Source organism: Aotus nancymaae, unplaced genomic scaffold (genome assembly GCF_030222135.1).
Source record: "Aotus nancymaae isolate 86718 unplaced genomic scaffold, 86718_ANA_hifiasm-v0.15.2.pri h1tg000007l, whole genome shotgun sequence".
Lineage (NCBI taxonomy): Eukaryota > Metazoa > Chordata > Mammalia > Primates > Aotidae > Aotus > Aotus nancymaae.
The window spans coordinates 30865130-30882976 of record NW_026988418.1 but is presented as its reverse complement, the minus strand read 5'-3'; the positions used below and the strand labels follow the sequence as shown (position 1 = coordinate 30882976).

At 42.3% G+C, this 17847-nt stretch overlaps 1 protein-coding gene and 1 long non-coding RNA gene across 2 annotated transcripts in view; both read right to left on the bottom strand.

Moving 5' to 3' along the window:
• Positions 1-402: 402 nt before the first annotated feature.
• Positions 403-3550, bottom strand: GADD45A (growth arrest and DNA damage inducible alpha). The gene is made up of 4 exons (XM_012442688.3): positions 3211-3550; positions 2634-2735; positions 2159-2396; positions 403-1065 (listed from the first exon to the last, which is right to left on the bottom strand). Exons 1-4 carry the CDS (start codon positions 3252-3254, stop codon positions 952-954), a joined length of 498 nt encoding a protein of 165 aa, XP_012298111.1. The 5' UTR covers positions 3255-3550; the 3' UTR covers positions 403-951.
• A 925-nt stretch (positions 3551-4475) lies between these two features.
• The window catches only part of LOC135272787 (uncharacterized), a 71657-nt gene continuing 58285 nt past the window's right edge, over positions 4476-17847 (bottom strand). Inside the window, exon 6 of the long non-coding RNA XR_010340751.1 lies at positions 4476-5410. This is a non-coding gene — a long non-coding RNA (uncharacterized LOC135272787). The remainder of the gene's footprint in view (positions 5411-17847) is intronic.

The following is a 17847-nucleotide window of genomic DNA, read 5'->3' as shown; positions in this document are numbered from 1 at the left end:
CAACCTCCACGTCCTGGGTTCAAGCGATTCTCCTGCCTCAGCCTCCTGAGTAGCTGAGACTACAGGCATGTGCCACCATGTCCAGTTAAATTTTTGTATTTTTAGTAGAGACAGCGTTTCACCATGTTGGCCAGGATGGTCTCAATCTCTTGACCTCATGATCCACCTGCCTCAGCCTCCCAAGTGCTGTGATTATAGGCATGAGCCATTACACCTGGCCTATCATAGATCTTTAATTATTCAAATTTTGCAAACTGAATCTCTAACCATCCTTTTCCCTAACTCCAACTCCACTCAATCACCTGTTTTCTGACTATAGACTTAGTATAGAGCAGAGTGTCAGTAAAATGTGTTAAAAGAAAGTAAAAGTTAAAAAAAATAAGAGCACACAATAAGAAATGATGCAATTATTCATACCAGTTTATTGTATTGTTTCAAATTTATAGCATAAATAACTTTTCACTTCATAAAATAACTTAGTACAATTTATAATAAAACTTTGAGAATTTAACATCTCATCAAAATACAATAAAATATGGTTTTCAAATATGATTAACCCCTTCAGCTTTTCTTTTATTTGAGGGCATATAAACCAAAAATACCCAAACTTATGGCTGCACATTTAAACTTTAACATATTTGGTTTCTTTTAATGTAACTCAACCATTCTAAATCAATACATAGTTTTCCTTCCTGCATGGTTCTTTGTAATTTTTGTTCCTTTTGACTTATTTTTCTGTTTCAACACAGCTTCCTTCTTCATTTTCACCTCTTTCCATCTGCAAAGTCATCTATCTCCGGGCCCCCAGAACATGTAGTTGAACTCACTCAGCCCCTTGACATCAGTTTCTGTAATCCTTGCATCAGTGTAGGGAGTAACTGCTTGAGTAACTACAAAGGTATTTCAAAAACATCAGTGCAGTTTGGTTCAGTTATTTTCATTCAGATGCCATCACCGTTCAGGGAGATTAATCACTGGAACCCACTGATCCATGTAGCGACTTTCCCGGCAAAAACAAATAAGTTGACTTAAGGCAGGATCCTTCCATTGAGATGAATGTGGATTCTGGAAATAAATTTAGAAAAATAAACTTATTTTTAAAAATCAGTATTTGCTAGTAATTATACTTTTGAGGAGAAGACACTTGAACATTCTATATTTTGGCTATGTAACATGGAGACAAGTTACAAGCACAAAAAATTAAAAGTTCTTCAAGGTAGTTGGGTTCTCTGCAAAATCGTTAAGGGTAATCACCTATTAAACTATAATCACCTATTAAACTACACATTGCAAAGTCTCAACTCATGCAACCTGCACGGAACACATACATATATTTGCCTATCTATTCAGTTTTGCCTGAGAGTATCATTCACAGGTTTGCTCTACCAAACTTGTTACGCTGACCCGAGTGAAACAGTTTGGAGACAGACTTCCGTGCTGTGTGCACAATGAGATAAGAGTTGCACAGGAGTTAACTGGAATTGCCATCAACTCTGCTCCCAAGAGACAGAATAGTACTTTTCAGGAGTAGCAAAATAATCAGGCTGTCACTTGACTAGACCAGTCAAAAAAGAGCAAAATTTAGAAGACAAAGGCAGTACATTTACCCCCGAAAACATAACTTATCTACCTACCAAAGGTTTTTATCAGGGAAAAAAAAAGGCACATTAAAAAAAAAATGCAAGACTACAGAGAAAAAAATTCCACTCTATCCTCTTAAAGCATTTCTAGGGAATTAACAAGGTTTGTCTCCTACACCATTTCTATTTTTAGCTCTGACTGGCAGAGAATGAAGCTGACTCCTTAATGAGGGGTGAGCCAGGAATTCATTTGGCTTTATCTAATCTGCCCTGCTAAAGGAATTAGTCACGGGAGGCAGTGCAGATGTAGGTAGGGAGTAGCTGGGCTGACTGCTGACTCACAGGGATCTCTTCCGCTGCTGGCAGTCCCCAGCATGCTTAGACATGTTCTGTACCACAGAAAATCCTGATGATGAAACTCGTACATCTCGGCTGAAAGTCCAGCCACACTCTGGTGGGGCAAAGGCAGCTAGACTCCTGACCCCCACCTACTCCAGATCCACAGTCAGGCGATCCAGCCCTGGCCTCCAGTCCTTCCGGGGATCTACCCCGCAGACCGCAGTCCCCCTGTCCCTTACCGTCACCAGCACGCAGTGCAGGTCCGGGGGCTGCTCGGCGCCCTCGCTGGCCGCGGGGCCCGCGTCGGTCTCCAAGAGCAGGAGCTCCGCCAGCCGGCCCGGGTTGCTGACGCGCAGGATGTTGATGTCGTTCTCGCAGCAGAACGCCTGGATCAGGGTGAAGTGGATCTGCAGAGCCACATCCCTGTCGTCGTCCTCGTCCGCCGCCAGCAGGCACAGCACCACGTTATCGGGGTCTCTGGGGGCAGCGGGCAGGGCCGGTGAGCGTAGAAGCGCTGGCGCCCGCAACCCCTGCCCGGGTCCCCGGGGGTCGCCGTCCGGCCCGCTCGCCCCCTCCCCACCGGAGCAGGCAGCCACCGGGGCAGAAGAAAAGCGACAGGAAGTGGCGCGGCCGGGCGAGGGGAGCCCTGCCAAGGCGACCTCTCGGGCTGGTGGGGGAAGGGTGCCACGGGGGACGCGCAAGGGCCCCACTTACACGTTGAGCAGCTTGGCCGCCTCGTACACCCCGACAGTGATCGTGCGCTGACTCAGGGCTTTGCTGAGCACTTCCTCCAGGGCATCCCCCACCTTATCCATCCTACATGGGGCAAGGGCGAGGGGTCCCGTCAGCCCCGGTGCCCTCGGGGCCGTTGCCGGCCCCCTCGCCCGGTACCACGCCCCTCCTTCTCGAATGCAAGCACCACCGCGCACCTGGGCTCTCCGCAAACCCGGCACTCCCGCGGCGCCGTCACCCGCGATGACCCCTGCACGCCCAAGAACCGGGGGTCCCGTGAGAAGTCTCGAGAGTGCCCCCGCCACAGGCTGCCAGCCGCGGGAGCCGCACGGGCAGCGACGGCCACTGCTGCCCTTTGCAAAGGCCCCGGCGGGGCTAGTTCGGGTTGGGGGATATGCTCTTTTCGCTCCACGGAGAGTCCCGAAGGAGCAAGGGCGAGAGTTGCCCTGTGCAAACTTTTCTGCTCGCTCACCTGCAAGCCTTCCACCGCCCGGCTGCACTGGGGAGCCCGGGGTGGGTGAGAGAAGTTTGGGCCGGAATAGTCCGCAGGCCGACTTACCTTTCGGTCTTCTGCTCTCCAGCCGAGAATTCCTCCAAAGTCATATTGCAACTGCAGGTCGCCCACGGAGAGAGCGCGGCGTGCGGGCTGCTCCGGCCACGGCGAACGCGCGGGCGCCTGCTTTCTGCACTCGCTCACAGGCGCCGCGCCGGGAGCTCAGGCCCCAGCGCTGTCTGGCCGCTCCTCACCAACCTCGGCTTCTCCTCCAGTGCCCGCGGCCGCCGCTCCGGCCACCCCTCCCGCCTCGCTAACTCGCTGGCTCTTCGACCCTCTCCTCGCCAATGGCCACACGACAATAATTGGGCAGCTGCCTTCCAGCCACAGCCTCCCAGCCACTGAAGGACAAAGGGCCCCGCTTGCCGGAGTTATTCTGCCGACCCTCAGCCAACCACCTTCCGTCTCATTTGCATGCAGCTTGGCCATTGGGCTATGCAAATCAGCCTGCTCCGGCAATTCGACTCCAGCTCCTGGAGTCAGGTTGAGAGGAACGGAAAAGGGAGGAGCCACGTTGGAGGCTAGCCGAAGAGGGTGGCTGGGGTGGGCGCGGTGCAGAGATGGGTTGGCGGGTCCCGCACGCTCCCTTATCCGCTTGGCGGGGGCCATCTGGAGTGGAGGGCTTCAGCAGAGGCGAGAGGTGGCCTCAGCTTGGGCTGAAGCAGGCTGCCAAGTGATTTTCTGTAATAGTTGCTGCACTTTTTTCTTATTATCGTTTCATGCCTTTTAAGGGGTGGCTACTAAAATCTATTTCCAGGGTTAATGCACCGAAGTCTGGTAATTATTAGTAAGCAGGTTACATTAAAACAGTGTCTCCAAACCTCTGGGGCAAAGTTTACCTTAGAAGTGTTGTTTATCTAAGTCTAGGCTAAGCTGCTTATTAGTAGTAGTAGTATTTCGGTGCCCTGATGGCTGGTTTGATTTATTTTTGGAAGGCTGCAAGGGTTGGAAGCTCAAAAAAGAAAAACCAACCCGTTTGTATTCAGGGATGGCAGGGAACCAAGTTGGAATCTTTTCCACAGAAAGCAGAAAGGTCTCCCACCTGCCCAGTGTAACTGGGAAGTCGTGAGCTGGTCTGCGTGGGGAGCTGGTGACCACATGTGGGAATCCCTGGCAACCCAGATTCGCCTTTCTCAAAGAGCCTTACCCAAACAAGGATCCTTCAGGACGCCCACCAGCTCAGAGACAACCATCTGACACCCACGCAGCCCACACGTCTAAATTCAAAATGCTCTCGATGTGCCTAAGCTCCTTTCCTAACGTATATATGTCACTAGCTTCCATAGGGAGCCTGTGATCTCACTGTGAATTATTGATGTTAGATGTTGAATCATGAAGCTGTAACTATAGGAAGTTTTTAGTCATATGCTAAAATTTCACCTTTGAGATAATGGCAACTTGTAGGTGGAAAGCAGACCTTTATAACTGCAAATGGAAGTTACACATTTTTGAAAAACCAACTTCAATATATAGATTCTCACTGAGTAGTTCAGAAGTCCCTTCCTTTGTTTTATGGGTTTATGCAATAAATTCAAAACATTTCTTAAGCCTACTGAAGTCACCAAAAGTGGTGAAAATGTCTCCCACATGCTTGTATTCAAAACAGTGCTTGCATTATTAAGGTCGCTGTACAGCCAAATGTCACAGAAGTAACTTTTTTGCAAGGGTACCGGGGAGTTTTGCACCCTTATGTTATTATCACTCTAGACAAAATATTCTCCAGCTCTGTTTATCTTAATTTGGTTGAAAAGAAAAATGATAGGTTTTCTGGTTCATTTATTTGAGCTGTCATTTTGCACTCATTTTTTTAACTGCGTTGTCAGCCAGGGACAATCTTTGAGTAAAGAAATGGTCATGGTCAGTGCATAATTCACCCAAGGATGCTTATGTATCTTGTACCCGTGCCTTACATCCTAACATGTGATGTCTTTTTTAAGGAATTCCTCAACATTGAAATTTAGGTAGGTTACCAAAGCATTTTCAGTTTTTCAGACAAAACCTGAATTACACAATCTAGCCTGAGTCATCATTTGGCGATTGTTAATACGTTCCTTGGAACTTCAAGGTTCTATCCACTAGGCATTTCTTAGAGGTTCTTGGGAAGGAAACATGATCACAGCAAGCTGACAATGAGTTAGGGAATCATGTGAGTTTCCTGACAGCAAGGACTTCATCAGTTTGGTGTCTTCAGCTTCTAGCACAAAACCTGCATTTAGTAGGAACACAGTCAAGGTTTATTGAGTTGAATAGAATCTGAGAGTTAAACAAGATCTCAGAATCCTGCAGTCCTGTGCATTGCATGAATTCTAACATATTCCACATTTAACGTTAGTTCAAAAACACTTTGTCATGTCCTCCTCTATACCAAGAACTGTACAATTCCTGGTCCTTTGCCTTTAAAGAGCTTAGGATCTAATGGGTATGTCCACGCTTGAACTGGATTTTGGGTTAAAGTAGTATGCACTGTCATCAGCTAGCTATGCTGAAAGTCCCATGACTTCAGTCATCTGAATGGAGCCTGTGGGACAGTAGAACTCATGTATTGTTTACACCAATTCAAATGAACCACAGTCCTAAAGTGCCCCACCCAAGTCAACTCTATGCAGTAAAAATGTAATATCAAATGGTCACTTCTTAGTATAGGCTTAGTCCCCCACTCAAAAACTCTACTGCATGCTGTATTTGACTTCATCAGAAAGTTATTTGCCCAAGTATTCTGGGGATTTTCTCTGAGATAAGCTTGGGCTTCCAGTGTGCAAAAATATTCATTTGTCATACTTTCTGACTCAGATAGGTTACATCATTTTCCCTCATTGCTGAGTATACCTAGAATGTTTCATCAGTGATTATCTTCAAAATTGGGCCTCATGGCTAGAAGTAAAAACTGCATTTAGCTACACAGTTAGATTGTAGTCATACATTAGAATGGGCATAGATGATTTATCACAACTGTTTGTTAGTCCTGGAGGACACTGGTATTCAATGGTAAATCAGAGAAGTTTTCCTGTATCAGTATAATACATAGACATATACGTATATATACATATTTATAATCAATGTAATAACTCCAATATGTGATGTCATTTTAAAAACCACTGTAGGTGACTCAGAACAGTAAGTACACAGGAGTAGAACGCCCTTGTAGTAATGTTTGTAAAGATGCCAAATGATTATATTTGGAAATCATATGGAAATGTATACTCAAGGATTGTTCAATTATGTTAGCACTGCTACCTCCTTTACATATTAAAGATCTTTTTGATATTTTAGTCATGCTTATCCTACATACATTCCCACTACTGATTCTATAATGCAGAATTATTCTTTCTTTCAAAAAACAATGCTTTAACATCTGAAAGAAATATAATGCTTACTATTTCAGTATTAGATCATTGTCCACCTTATAGGAGCTCAGTTCAACTATGACAGATGCATTTTCCACCTACCTAGAACTGTATTGTTATTATTTTTTCTTGTTAAAAATCATAAGGTTCCTGGCCACTGTGGTAGCTCATGCCTGTAATTCCAGCACTTTGGGAGGCTGAGGAAGTCGGATCACTTGAGGTCAGAAGTTGGAGACCAGCCTGGCCAACATGGTGAAACCCTGTCTCTACTCAAAATGCAAAAATTACTTAGGGCCGAGCGTGGTGGCTCATGCCTGTAATCCCAACATTTTGGGAAACCAAGGCAGGTGGATTACCTGAGGTTAGAAGTTCGAGACCAGCCTGACCAACATGGTGAAACCCTGATTCTACTCAAAATATGAAAATTAGCCAGGTGTGGTGGCAGGAGCCTGTAATCTCAGCTACCTGGGAGGCTGAAGCAGAAGAATCACCTGAATCTGGAGGTGGAGATTGCAGTGAGCTGAGATCGCACCATTGCACTCCAGCCTGGATGACAAGAATGAAACTTGGTCTCAAAAAAAAAAAAAAAAACTAGTATAATATTCTTAATGCCATCTTTTTTGTGTGTTCAATAAATCCTTACCCTTTGGAAATTCTCTTCAGCTATTAAGAATCATGGTAGTAGTCATGGTGTTGATTTGAGCTTTGGGCTGGCCACCTTCTGCTGCCACCAGCTGCACACATTTCACCAGCCAGTGGAGGTGTCAAATGAGGCGACTAACTAGAACATTCTTCAAGGTCAGCACCCCCATGCCCCCACCTCTCTGTTAGTAAGTGTTTATCAGAAGGCTTCTACCATGGGAGGATTGTTCTAAGAGTCTCTGCTTTGTAGGTGAACCACTGGTGAGGGAGCTACGTGGTCTGAGTTGGTGACTGGCCACTGGTGGGTTGTTTTTGCACCTTGAACAAATGTATGAGTTTGCTTTCTTCTTTTCTTTTTTGAGACAGGGTCACCCTCTGTCATCCAGACTAGGGTGCAGTGGTACCGTTATAGCTCACTGCAGCCTCGAACTCCCAGGCTGAAGCGATCCTCCTACCTTGGCCTCCTGAGTAGCTGGGACTGTAGGCACATGCCACCACACCAGCCTAATTTTTAAATTTCTTAAAGAGACAGGGTCTTTCTTTGTTGCCCAGGTTGGTCTCACACTCCTGGGCTTAAGCAATCCTCCCACCTTAGCCTCCCAAAGCACTGGGATTACAGGTGTGAGCCACTGCACCCAGATAATTCGTGAGTTTCCTCTCTCTGAAATAGAAAAGACAATTCTATTCACCCATCAACTTCATTGCAAAGTTTTCTTCTTCCTAACTTCTTAACAGCTCATGCTTATACCTCTTCTCTATACTCACTCCCTTGGTGACCTCATCTGGTCTCATGGCCTTAATTATTTATATGCTGATGACTCCCAAACATATTTCCAACCTGTTCAGTCATCTCTTCTGAACCTCAGTGTTTGTTATTTCTGCATCAATAGATAGTAAGCATTTTAAACTTAAAATGACAATTGTTGCTTTCCTGGTTGTCCGGCCAAATGTGTGCCTACAATAGTCAATGGCAATTCCATTCTTCCCACTCTTGAGCCCCCATAAACCTTAGTGTCATTATTGATTCCTTTTTCTTACAACCCACATCAGCAAATCCTATAGGCTCCACTTCAAAATGCAATTCAACCATTTCTCACCACCACTACTACCAGCGTCATCTCCCATCTGGAAAAATGTAACAACTGGCCTCCCTCTGCTTTTGCCCTTCCTCCCTTCACCTCCAGCAGCCAAAGTGATCCTGTATATAGTAAGTCAGATCCCAGTCAATTCTTTACCCCAAAAGTTATTAATGGCTTTTTTTTTTTTTCCTCAGAGGAAAACCCCAAGTCCTTACTATGGCTTAAAATACCATATAAAATCTATGCCCATGATGAAAATGTCCTAATATTGATAGTGATGATAATTCTACAACTAAGTTAACATAGTAAAACCCATTGAATAAAATATTTAGGGTGTGTACAGAATGTGAATTATATCAATAAAGCTGCTGTAAATTAGTTTTACATTAGTCTGATCCCTACTGCAATCTTATCTTGCATTGCTCCCCCCATGCTCCTTTCTCTCTAGCCATATTGGACCTCCTTTTGCCTCACGGCCTTTGTACGGTTAACCGCAAACTTGGAATGATTTTTCTCCTGATGCCACACTGCTCATTGCCTTTCAGTCCCCTTCCTAATGAGGCATATCCTGCCCGTTCTAGTTAAGTTGCAATACTTCTACTCCCTGGCACTACTAATCCCTTAAGCCCTGTTTTTCAAAAAAACATGTCATGATCACCTTCTAACATATATATTTTACTTATATACAGTTTATTATCTGACTCTCCTCCTGCCCACTCCACCATCCAAAAATAAGTTATATAGGGTAGAATTTTGTTTTGTTCACGGATTGGTCCCTAAGTGACTAGAACAGTGCCTTATACAGAGTGGACCCTTAATAAATATTTGTTAAATCAGATATTGTTGAATGAATAGGTATACAGATTTTAAGATATAATTGATGAATTAGAACATAAGAGTTATAAACTTTGTAGTCTTTTTCTTATATTAGAAAGGAAGATGTCTTCACCAAATGCTGTTTTGTTGCTTATACATTTTTTTAATCCTCCAAGACATCTGAAAACTGCTAGTAACGTTTTCATTACAGAGGCTCATGCACCCTTATCTGCGTTCATATTCTTCTCATAGTCCCTCCACCCACATCCAACTGTTTTTCTTATGGTTTTTCCAGGGGCTATTAACTGGCCCATTTCGTAAGCTAAGAATTTTGACCTGTACCAGTCTGTATTGTATACACATATAAAACCCAATAGATTAAAAGTGCTTAAGTGCCAAGCTTCAAGTCTCGTTCTTTCAATGTAGCATAAAGAGATTATAATGATGAGGAAAACAACCTTGAAAGGTCTTATAAAGGTGAGTTTTGAAGGGGAGATTTAAAAGTAAACGTGGGTTATGTTGCAGAAGAAACATTCAAGAAACACAATTGGAGATGAAATTAAGGAAATAAAGTAATGTTTAGGAGATTGAGAACAAAGAAAATGAAATAGAATAAGAGCATTCTTCACTACTATTTGAACCTCTACCTCTCTCTCTGGCTTTAGTGCTTGTAAGCATTTAATCTTAACTAACTGGAAATTTCTGCCAGTAAAACTTATTCTTTGAAATTGCTTATAAGACTTTTTTTTTGTTCTGTGAATAATATGCATTCTTATATTTCTGTTTGGTCCTCGTATACTTTGGCAATAAAATGTCAGTCTCAAGGTCTGGAAGATATTAAATATTAAAACAAGATCATTTAAGATCAAGCTCTGTAAGACTGTGATCTTTTGAAAAGGGTCTAGGACATGGTCTTTGGAGTGCTCATTTCTGTATAGCTGGTCTTAGAGGTGGGCCACAGCCATCCTTGTGTGACAGTAGTCTTTCTGCCTCCCAGATGACTTTGTATTGTAAAAGTCCAAAGTGACCTCATTTTTAGTAACCAAAAAATGCAGTGAACAGCCTGCTATCTGGCTATCCATTATGAACACTTTACTTCATTGCTTTGCAGAGCGTATCAGTTTGTGGCAAAGTGATGGATTGTGTTTAACATTCTGTTGTTGACCTGTAAGGATTTTTGCCATATGTTCCAGCTCATCCCCTTAAGATATAGGAGGGGGGAATCATCTTATTAGTATCACTGTCCACTAAGCAGAAATGTGCCCGAGATTTTGCTTTCTCAGCTGGAGACTCCCTCTTGGCAGGCCATCCTCCCTATTATAGGAAAGCATCACCATCAAATACAAAAAGGCCTGTTTATAGGCTTATCTGTTTATGTTGTATATCTGGTCTGTATTTATGGAAGTTTTGAAACGATGCTGTAAAATTAAGACCTATGTGGCTACTTTGCATACACAGTCAACAATGATAAACCTAACTTGATGTCCCTCCAAGAATGTGGCTTCAATGAGATAATCTTTGGCAGGTAGTTGTTGATCCTCTCCATTCCTCAGTTTCCTCATTTGACAAATATTTGTGAACTCTTTTCAATTTTGAAAAGAACTCCCTTTCCCCAAAAGTCATAGCAGGCATAATCCCCACATTTAGATAGATAAAAGTGGAAGTGCTGTGGCTGCGGTACCCGGATGGCAGTGGGGGAGGACAGGGATCGTCAGCAAGTTTAGTATCCCTCTCACTCCCCTCCCGCAACACACTCCACCCCGTAGCCCCTGAGACGTGCATATTGGTCACAATGGGAAACGTCTTGTTCTCTAAGACCCTTCCAGCTCTAACATTTTTTATTTAATAATTTTGTTATTCTATAATTACTCTATACTTTTCTGCAGTCACTGAAAAACCTCAAATACCTTACCTTACCACAAAAAGAAGTTATTTTTCTGGGCCTTAAAAATTCAATCACCAGATAATGTATCTAAAGAATTTTTAAAAACATTCATGTTCCTCTGCTTTGATATCAATTTTCAAAAGTTTCAATCTATTTCCATAGGTTAGTTGGAGTTATGTTACAACTTGCCTTATTAACCCTTATTTATTGTCTGGTTACCAAATACTATGGAGTATGATTTGGCACTGCGTCTTCATAAACAGGTCACACCTGGGAGCCAGGAGGAGCAGGAGCTACAACAGATGGTAAAACGGCTGAAAACCAGGTGGGGGTCATTGTTTAATGACCATCTGAATTAAGTTTGGTTAATTTGGCATGTCCCTAATTATCCCTAGCAACTGGACCCTCTACTCCATTTTATAAGTTTGGATTTTTATCTTTTATGTAAACTATCAAAACACGTCCATCTGTGATCCCGAAGCTGTATTTGCCTTAAATCTAACCACAGTGTAAATCCTAATTTCTTTGGTTCTAGCCATGAGGCGTCCTTAAACACTGGGTTTGTACAGTTGCTCTGCAATTTACTTTTTCTCAGGTTGTCATCTATGATGTGGGCGTTTCCCTTCATTCTTCTCCAAGTTTCAATTAATGAAAATACACTTGGCATCATTTCCAAAAACCAGAGCTGTCAGAACTTCAACGTATGTGCATCCCTTTAGAAGATTTTCTCATAAAATCTGTGTGCAGCAGTGAGTTGGCTTCCTGAGATGTTTAGAAAATTCAAAGTTGTGCTGTCCACAACACTATAACAGATGCAAGGACTGCCAGCTCCTTTAAAGACACTTCCTCCCCTACCCCCACTAGACCTTATTTTTGTTTGTTTATTTGTTTTTGTTTGTTTCAGGTAGGGTCTCACTCTGTCACCCAGGCTGGAGTGCAGCGGTACAATCTTGGTTCACTGCAGCCTCCACCTCCCAGGTTCAAGTGATCCTCCCCTAGACCTTATTTATTAATAAGAATATTAATTTGTGCTGGGTATGTTGGCTCTCGACTATAATCCCAGCTAACCAGGAGGCTGAGGAGGGAGGATCACTTGAGACCATGACATCATGTAAACCAGGAGTTCAAGACCAGCCTAAGCAACACAGTGAGACCTCCATCTCTAAAAAATTTAAAATAAATTTTTAAAATATAAAAAGAAGAAAAAATACTAATTTGTTAAATGCTTACCATGCTTAGCACTATGGTAAAATTTTATTTACATGATGTCACTAAGCCTTCACAATAATCTATGAGATGGATACTATTATCTTCATTTTACTGCTAAGTAAGCTGTAGCCTCCTGGAGAGGTTAAGCTAGTTATGAACTCAAAAGACCCATAGCTAAATGGCCAAGGCAAGATGCAAATGCACATCGGTGGGACTGCAGATTTCACATTCTTAACCACATATTATGCTCCTCTAGAACAGCTGTTGTTCACGTGGCATCTGAGCATACTGTTCAGAATGCAGACTCTGGAATCGGGCTTGGGCAAGTCACTTAAACTCTTTTGCCTCTTTTCTGTCAAAAGCTCTCTCTTAAGTTTATCATGAAAATTAAATGAGAAAAAATACGTATAGCACTTAGAGTGCATAGCATGTAGTGGGACATCATGAATATTAATTAGATGGCACCCATTTTCCAATGTCCTTTCTAATTTTCTTTGTTCTTAATTCCTTCATCTAAGTAAAATATTGTATTTATTTCTATTTTCTCTAATATTTGAGGCATCATTGCTAATAGCAAGAGTACTGACTTCTCTTCCTGGTCCTTACCTTCTGCTGTGAAAATTCCCCCTGAATTTTGATGCAAGCCACAGATGAATCCAATATACACATTCCCTTTCTAACCGCAGATGAACCAAGGTTCCCCTGTCAGTGCATTTTAGATCTTTAGGCCATTTTCTGTTTGGTTGGTTTTTGTTTGTTTGTTTGAGATAGGGTCTCGCTCTATTGCCCAGGCTGGAATGCAGTGGCATGATCTCGGCTCACTGCAACCTCAATTCACTGCCACCTCAATTCACTGTAACCTCAATTCACTGCAACCTCTGCCTCCTGGGCTCAAGTGACTCTCATGCCTCAGCCTCCAGAGTGGCTGGGACTACAGGCCTGTGCCACCACACCTGGCTAATTTTTGTATTTTTAACAGAGACAGGGTTTCACCATGTTGACCAGGCTGGTCTTGAACTTTTTGCCTCAAGTGATCCACCCATCTCAGCCTCCCAAAGTGCTGGGATTACAGGTGTGAGCCACCACAACCGACCTTTTTGGGCAGTTTTGATAACGTGAATCATGTGTTTCTGTGCATGCTAAGGAACAGGCTTGATGTTATTCAAACTCTGTGTGTTTTTTAATACAGAACAATGAGTTTCTCAAGTGCACTGTAAAATACTCTTATGTTTTTCTTTTATCCTCTGAGAGCTTCCTGTATTTGTGAGCTCCTTTCAAATTAGCAACTGCAGCCTTGACATCTGGATCCTCCCCAGTGTAGGGAACATAAATTAACTGGTAGCGCCCTGTAAATGTTATGGGCAGGAGGAGCTCAGGGAGTGCACAGAGGCAGGCCAGGGTGCTTTCAGTATCTAGCAGCTGGTCCCGATGTAGTGCCTCAGAACTGCTTTTAGCTGACGTCAGATAACACTGATGTGCACCAGATTGACTTGTAGTACCAGGAAAGCTGACCCCTCCCACTTCCCCTACTGCCCCTGTGCTTGCCAGAATGCTGGAGACCATTATGAACTCACAGTTGTCATTTGATCTCCATCTGGCTGCTGTCACTAAAGCTGCCTTTTATCATTTGCCAAAAAGTGCAAAGCAAAAGACATTTCCCTTTCTCACAAATCTTTGCTTCTGGTCCTTGCTCTTCTCGTTTTCTGGGTAGTTCCAAATAATTCTCCCGTCTGTCTATGTAGCACCATCAGGAAACCAGCAAAGGACTCACTAGAGTATTTACCCATATGCCGTCTTCATGGTGAACTAGATTTAGCAATGAATTTTTTAGGAAGTGTTAGAGGTGGGCTGTGGCTTTGCTGACTTCAAATATTATGTCTTAAGTTTGATGTGGCTTGAACTGCTGATATAAATGTGAGATTTGCGTGTATGAGCTCATATTGTGGTAAATTTTATGAGGATGTAGATCACAACAGTCTAGCCATACAATTATGTGGGTCCCTGTATTAAATTAGAATCTACCCAAATTAAACAATAAATATCATAGTAGCATGTCATAAATTGGATCTTACGACAGCTTAATAATGTGAAGGGAACAGAAGGATAAATTCTGAGGTGATGCTTGTTGTACTCAGTCACTAAGAACACTAGAATGTTGTTAGTTGAAGCTGATTGTAAATCTGGTACCAGCTTTAAGATTCACTGTTAGCCATCATCTAGCAGTAAAGATTTAGCAACCTTAGCACCAGTCTGAAGATCATTCTTGGCCAAGAAAATTCTTTAGGGATAACATTTGATATTCAACAAGTGTTGATGGTAATGATGATGGAATATCATAGACTCCAAGTTTTGAAAAGAAATTTAGAATTCTGATTTTTATACAGTGTAGCAAATTAATCCTTCAAGAGGTAATTATAAAGGACCTTTTATGTATGTTCTCAGTATACTGTTTATAAAAAATTAGAAGGCACTACATTCTATATGAATCCATAGTGTGTATGTATGTGCAAAAAAAAATTTGGATGGATATACCTCAAAATATAAGCAGTGTTCCTTTTTTTTTCTTTTTGCCCTTTCTTTCCTTCCTTTTCTTTTTCTTTTTCTCTTTTTCTCCTTCCTTCCTTCCTCTGTTCTTCCTTCCTTCCTTTTCTTCTTGACAAAGTCTTTCTCTGTCACCCACACTGGAGTACAGTGGTGCAATCATGGTGTGTATAAGCTCATACTGCAGCCTTCACTACCAGGCACAACAATCCTCCTACCTCAGTCTCATGAATAACCGAGATACGGGCGCGCACTTAGCTAATTATTTTATTTTTTGTAGAGATGGGGTCTCACTATGTTGCTCAGGCTGGTCTCAAACTCCTGGGTTCAAGCAGTCCTCCTGCCTTGGCCTCCCAAAGTGCTGGGATTATAGGCATGAGCCACCACATCTAGTCTCAGTGTTTCTCCTTGAGCGATGAGATTACTGGTAATTTTTTATTTTTTCACTTTTGCTTACTTTTATTTGGTGATTTTTATATAATAAGCCTGTGTTACTTTAAATATATGTTTCATGGAGGTAACATTTATCTTCAGTGAAACAAACAGATCATAAGTGTACAATCTGATGGGTTTTGATAAATGTATATTCTTGTGTAATCCAATCAAGATATAAAGCCCAATCAGGACATAACCCAATAGCAATATATCCCTAATCAAGATATATAAAGTTTACATTAGTTCAGAGAGTTTCATTCTTTGAGTCTCTTAAAAGAAACTTCTGTGTAGACTGAGACAGGACACATACACACAAAAATTGAAACAGTTCTCTGCCTTCAAGGATCTTACCTTTTTGGTGAGGAAATGAGAAAAATCATAGAGAGCTTAGAATGGAGCATTTAAGGGTTAAATTACGTAGCTCAAGTGAACTCAGAGAAGAGCCAGATAATCAGGTAAGATTTTATAAGAGCTTAGATCTGTTATTTCAGTCCAGTAGAAAAGGTGAAACATTTACTAGCTCTAAAAGTTCAGGGACTATGTTTATCTTACTCACTGTATCCTAAGTACCTTACACATTGCCTGGCAGAGGGTACTGACTCACTCAATTTTTGTGGACTGAATAAAAGGGTATTATTTATTCAGTTACTCAGTCAACAAATATTTACTTACTCTTCCATAATATTTATTGAGCTCTTACTGGGTGCCATGGATTGTGCCAAGCCCTGGAGATATACCGGTAAAATGATAGATATGGTTCCTAACCTCATGGAGTTTACAATTGTATCTTGGGTGGAAGACTGATACTGTATTAAAAGTGTTTTAGAGACAGATAGAATGGCACTGTGAGGGGTTAAAGAGGAAGGCACGTGGTGAGCCTGCAAACATATTCCGAAGTAGGACTGAGCCTTGGCAAATGATTGACTGTGATACATAAATGAGTAGAGGTATCAAAAGTGACTTCAGATTCTGGGATAAGCAACTTGGTTAATGATAGAACCATCTAATTTTTTTCTTCCAGATAATTATGCAATGGAAGCCAAGATTATGGATCAACTATGGTGAGGGTCAGACATCTGTTGGCCGTGGTTCACACTATGGATCTATAATGTATCCATCGCATACCTTGGGGCAAAGGCAATGATTTACAATGCTGGTGCAGGGCAAAATGGTGACTTGAAAGGATTTTTATTTGGTGCCCATTGCCTGTTCTTCTGATGACCTTTTCTTCCTCTTGCCCGTGTTCCTCCCTTTATTCCACCAACCCTCATATCCTTTTCAGGTATCTGATAACTCATCCCTCCTAAGGTGATTACTGATCATGGTGGCTCTAAAGTGGAGATGCCTTTTTCCCATCTCCCAAACCCTTACATACGTGGAATGTTTGGCTTTTAAGAGGAATGGAATGGATATGAGGGATATAAGGATGAGTCACAGAGCCAGTTGTTACAATTGTAATTTCTTGGTGAAAGGAGGCTGCCCTTATGCCTTTGCCAGCTAGACCTATCCTATTGCTCTCAATTTCCCTGTGTTCTCTACCGAGCCCTTCTCCAGTATTTTTTTATACTCTTTACCTATTGGTTGTCTTTATTTTGAATCCTAGCTCCATGATCTTGAAAAGTTTACTTAACATTTATCAACCTCCATTTCTTCAACTACAATTGCGGGATACATCAGTGTCAGTGGATTCAGTGTCTTCCACATGGCAGTTTCTCAGGATTAGTTGCTTTTCCCCACCACCCACTTGGCCCCATTGCAGAGAGTCCTAGACTCAGGAAATCACTCTCAGGCATACTCAGCTTAATGGTACCACCTCAGTGGATTTGAGAGGTATTTCTCTTAACTCTGTTCCCTTTCTTACTTGCCCAGTTTCATTTGTCTCACCAAATTATAAGTGTATACCATTGGACACAATAATTTTTAGGGGAGAGAATATAGCTGGACCAGCATAAATCCATTCCCACTGTAATCAAAACAATTCAATAAGTCTCTATACTGATTACCAATCACTACTTCGTTAGTAGATGAAGACTAATCCTTAGTTTGAAGACTACACAAGTGAATCAAGCAAAGTAACCCAAATCACTATGTGTATGAATAATGTATGTGTTCATCCAAATCAGTTAACAAGGGCCCAGCATCCATCCATTCATTGTGTTATACATAGTTGTTAAGCACCTAGTACGTGCAAGGGAGTGCACCAGGTACTGGGTCTACAGTACTGAACAAGACAGATTTCCAGTGGAATTAACATTGAGAGGTACTTGAAGCAACTGATTTCAGAATTAATTGCTCAATTGTAATTGTGGTAAGTTCTACAAAGAAACAACTACAGGTTGCTATGAGAGTTTATAGCACGGGATCTGATCAAGTGAGGAGGTCAAGGAGGTCGGGAGAGACTTCTGAGGAAATTACTGAAGCAGTAAATATGAGAGCTAAAAGCATTTTGTGGAAAGAAGGAAATATAAGAGCTCCCACTTGTTTGTAAGAAGATTCTGAGTTTCCCAATGCTGGTGTTGCTGTCTCAGGATCTGACCCTGGGAGAGCTGATTTCAGGCTAAGGGACTTGATGTTCTGAAGCTGAGATCGTGAAGGTAGAGGTATCAAAAGTAGAGGTATCTTCCCACTTGGTTATACCCAAAGGGAAGAAACTCACCCTCAGAAGCTAACCAACCAATTAAAATTGAGGGAA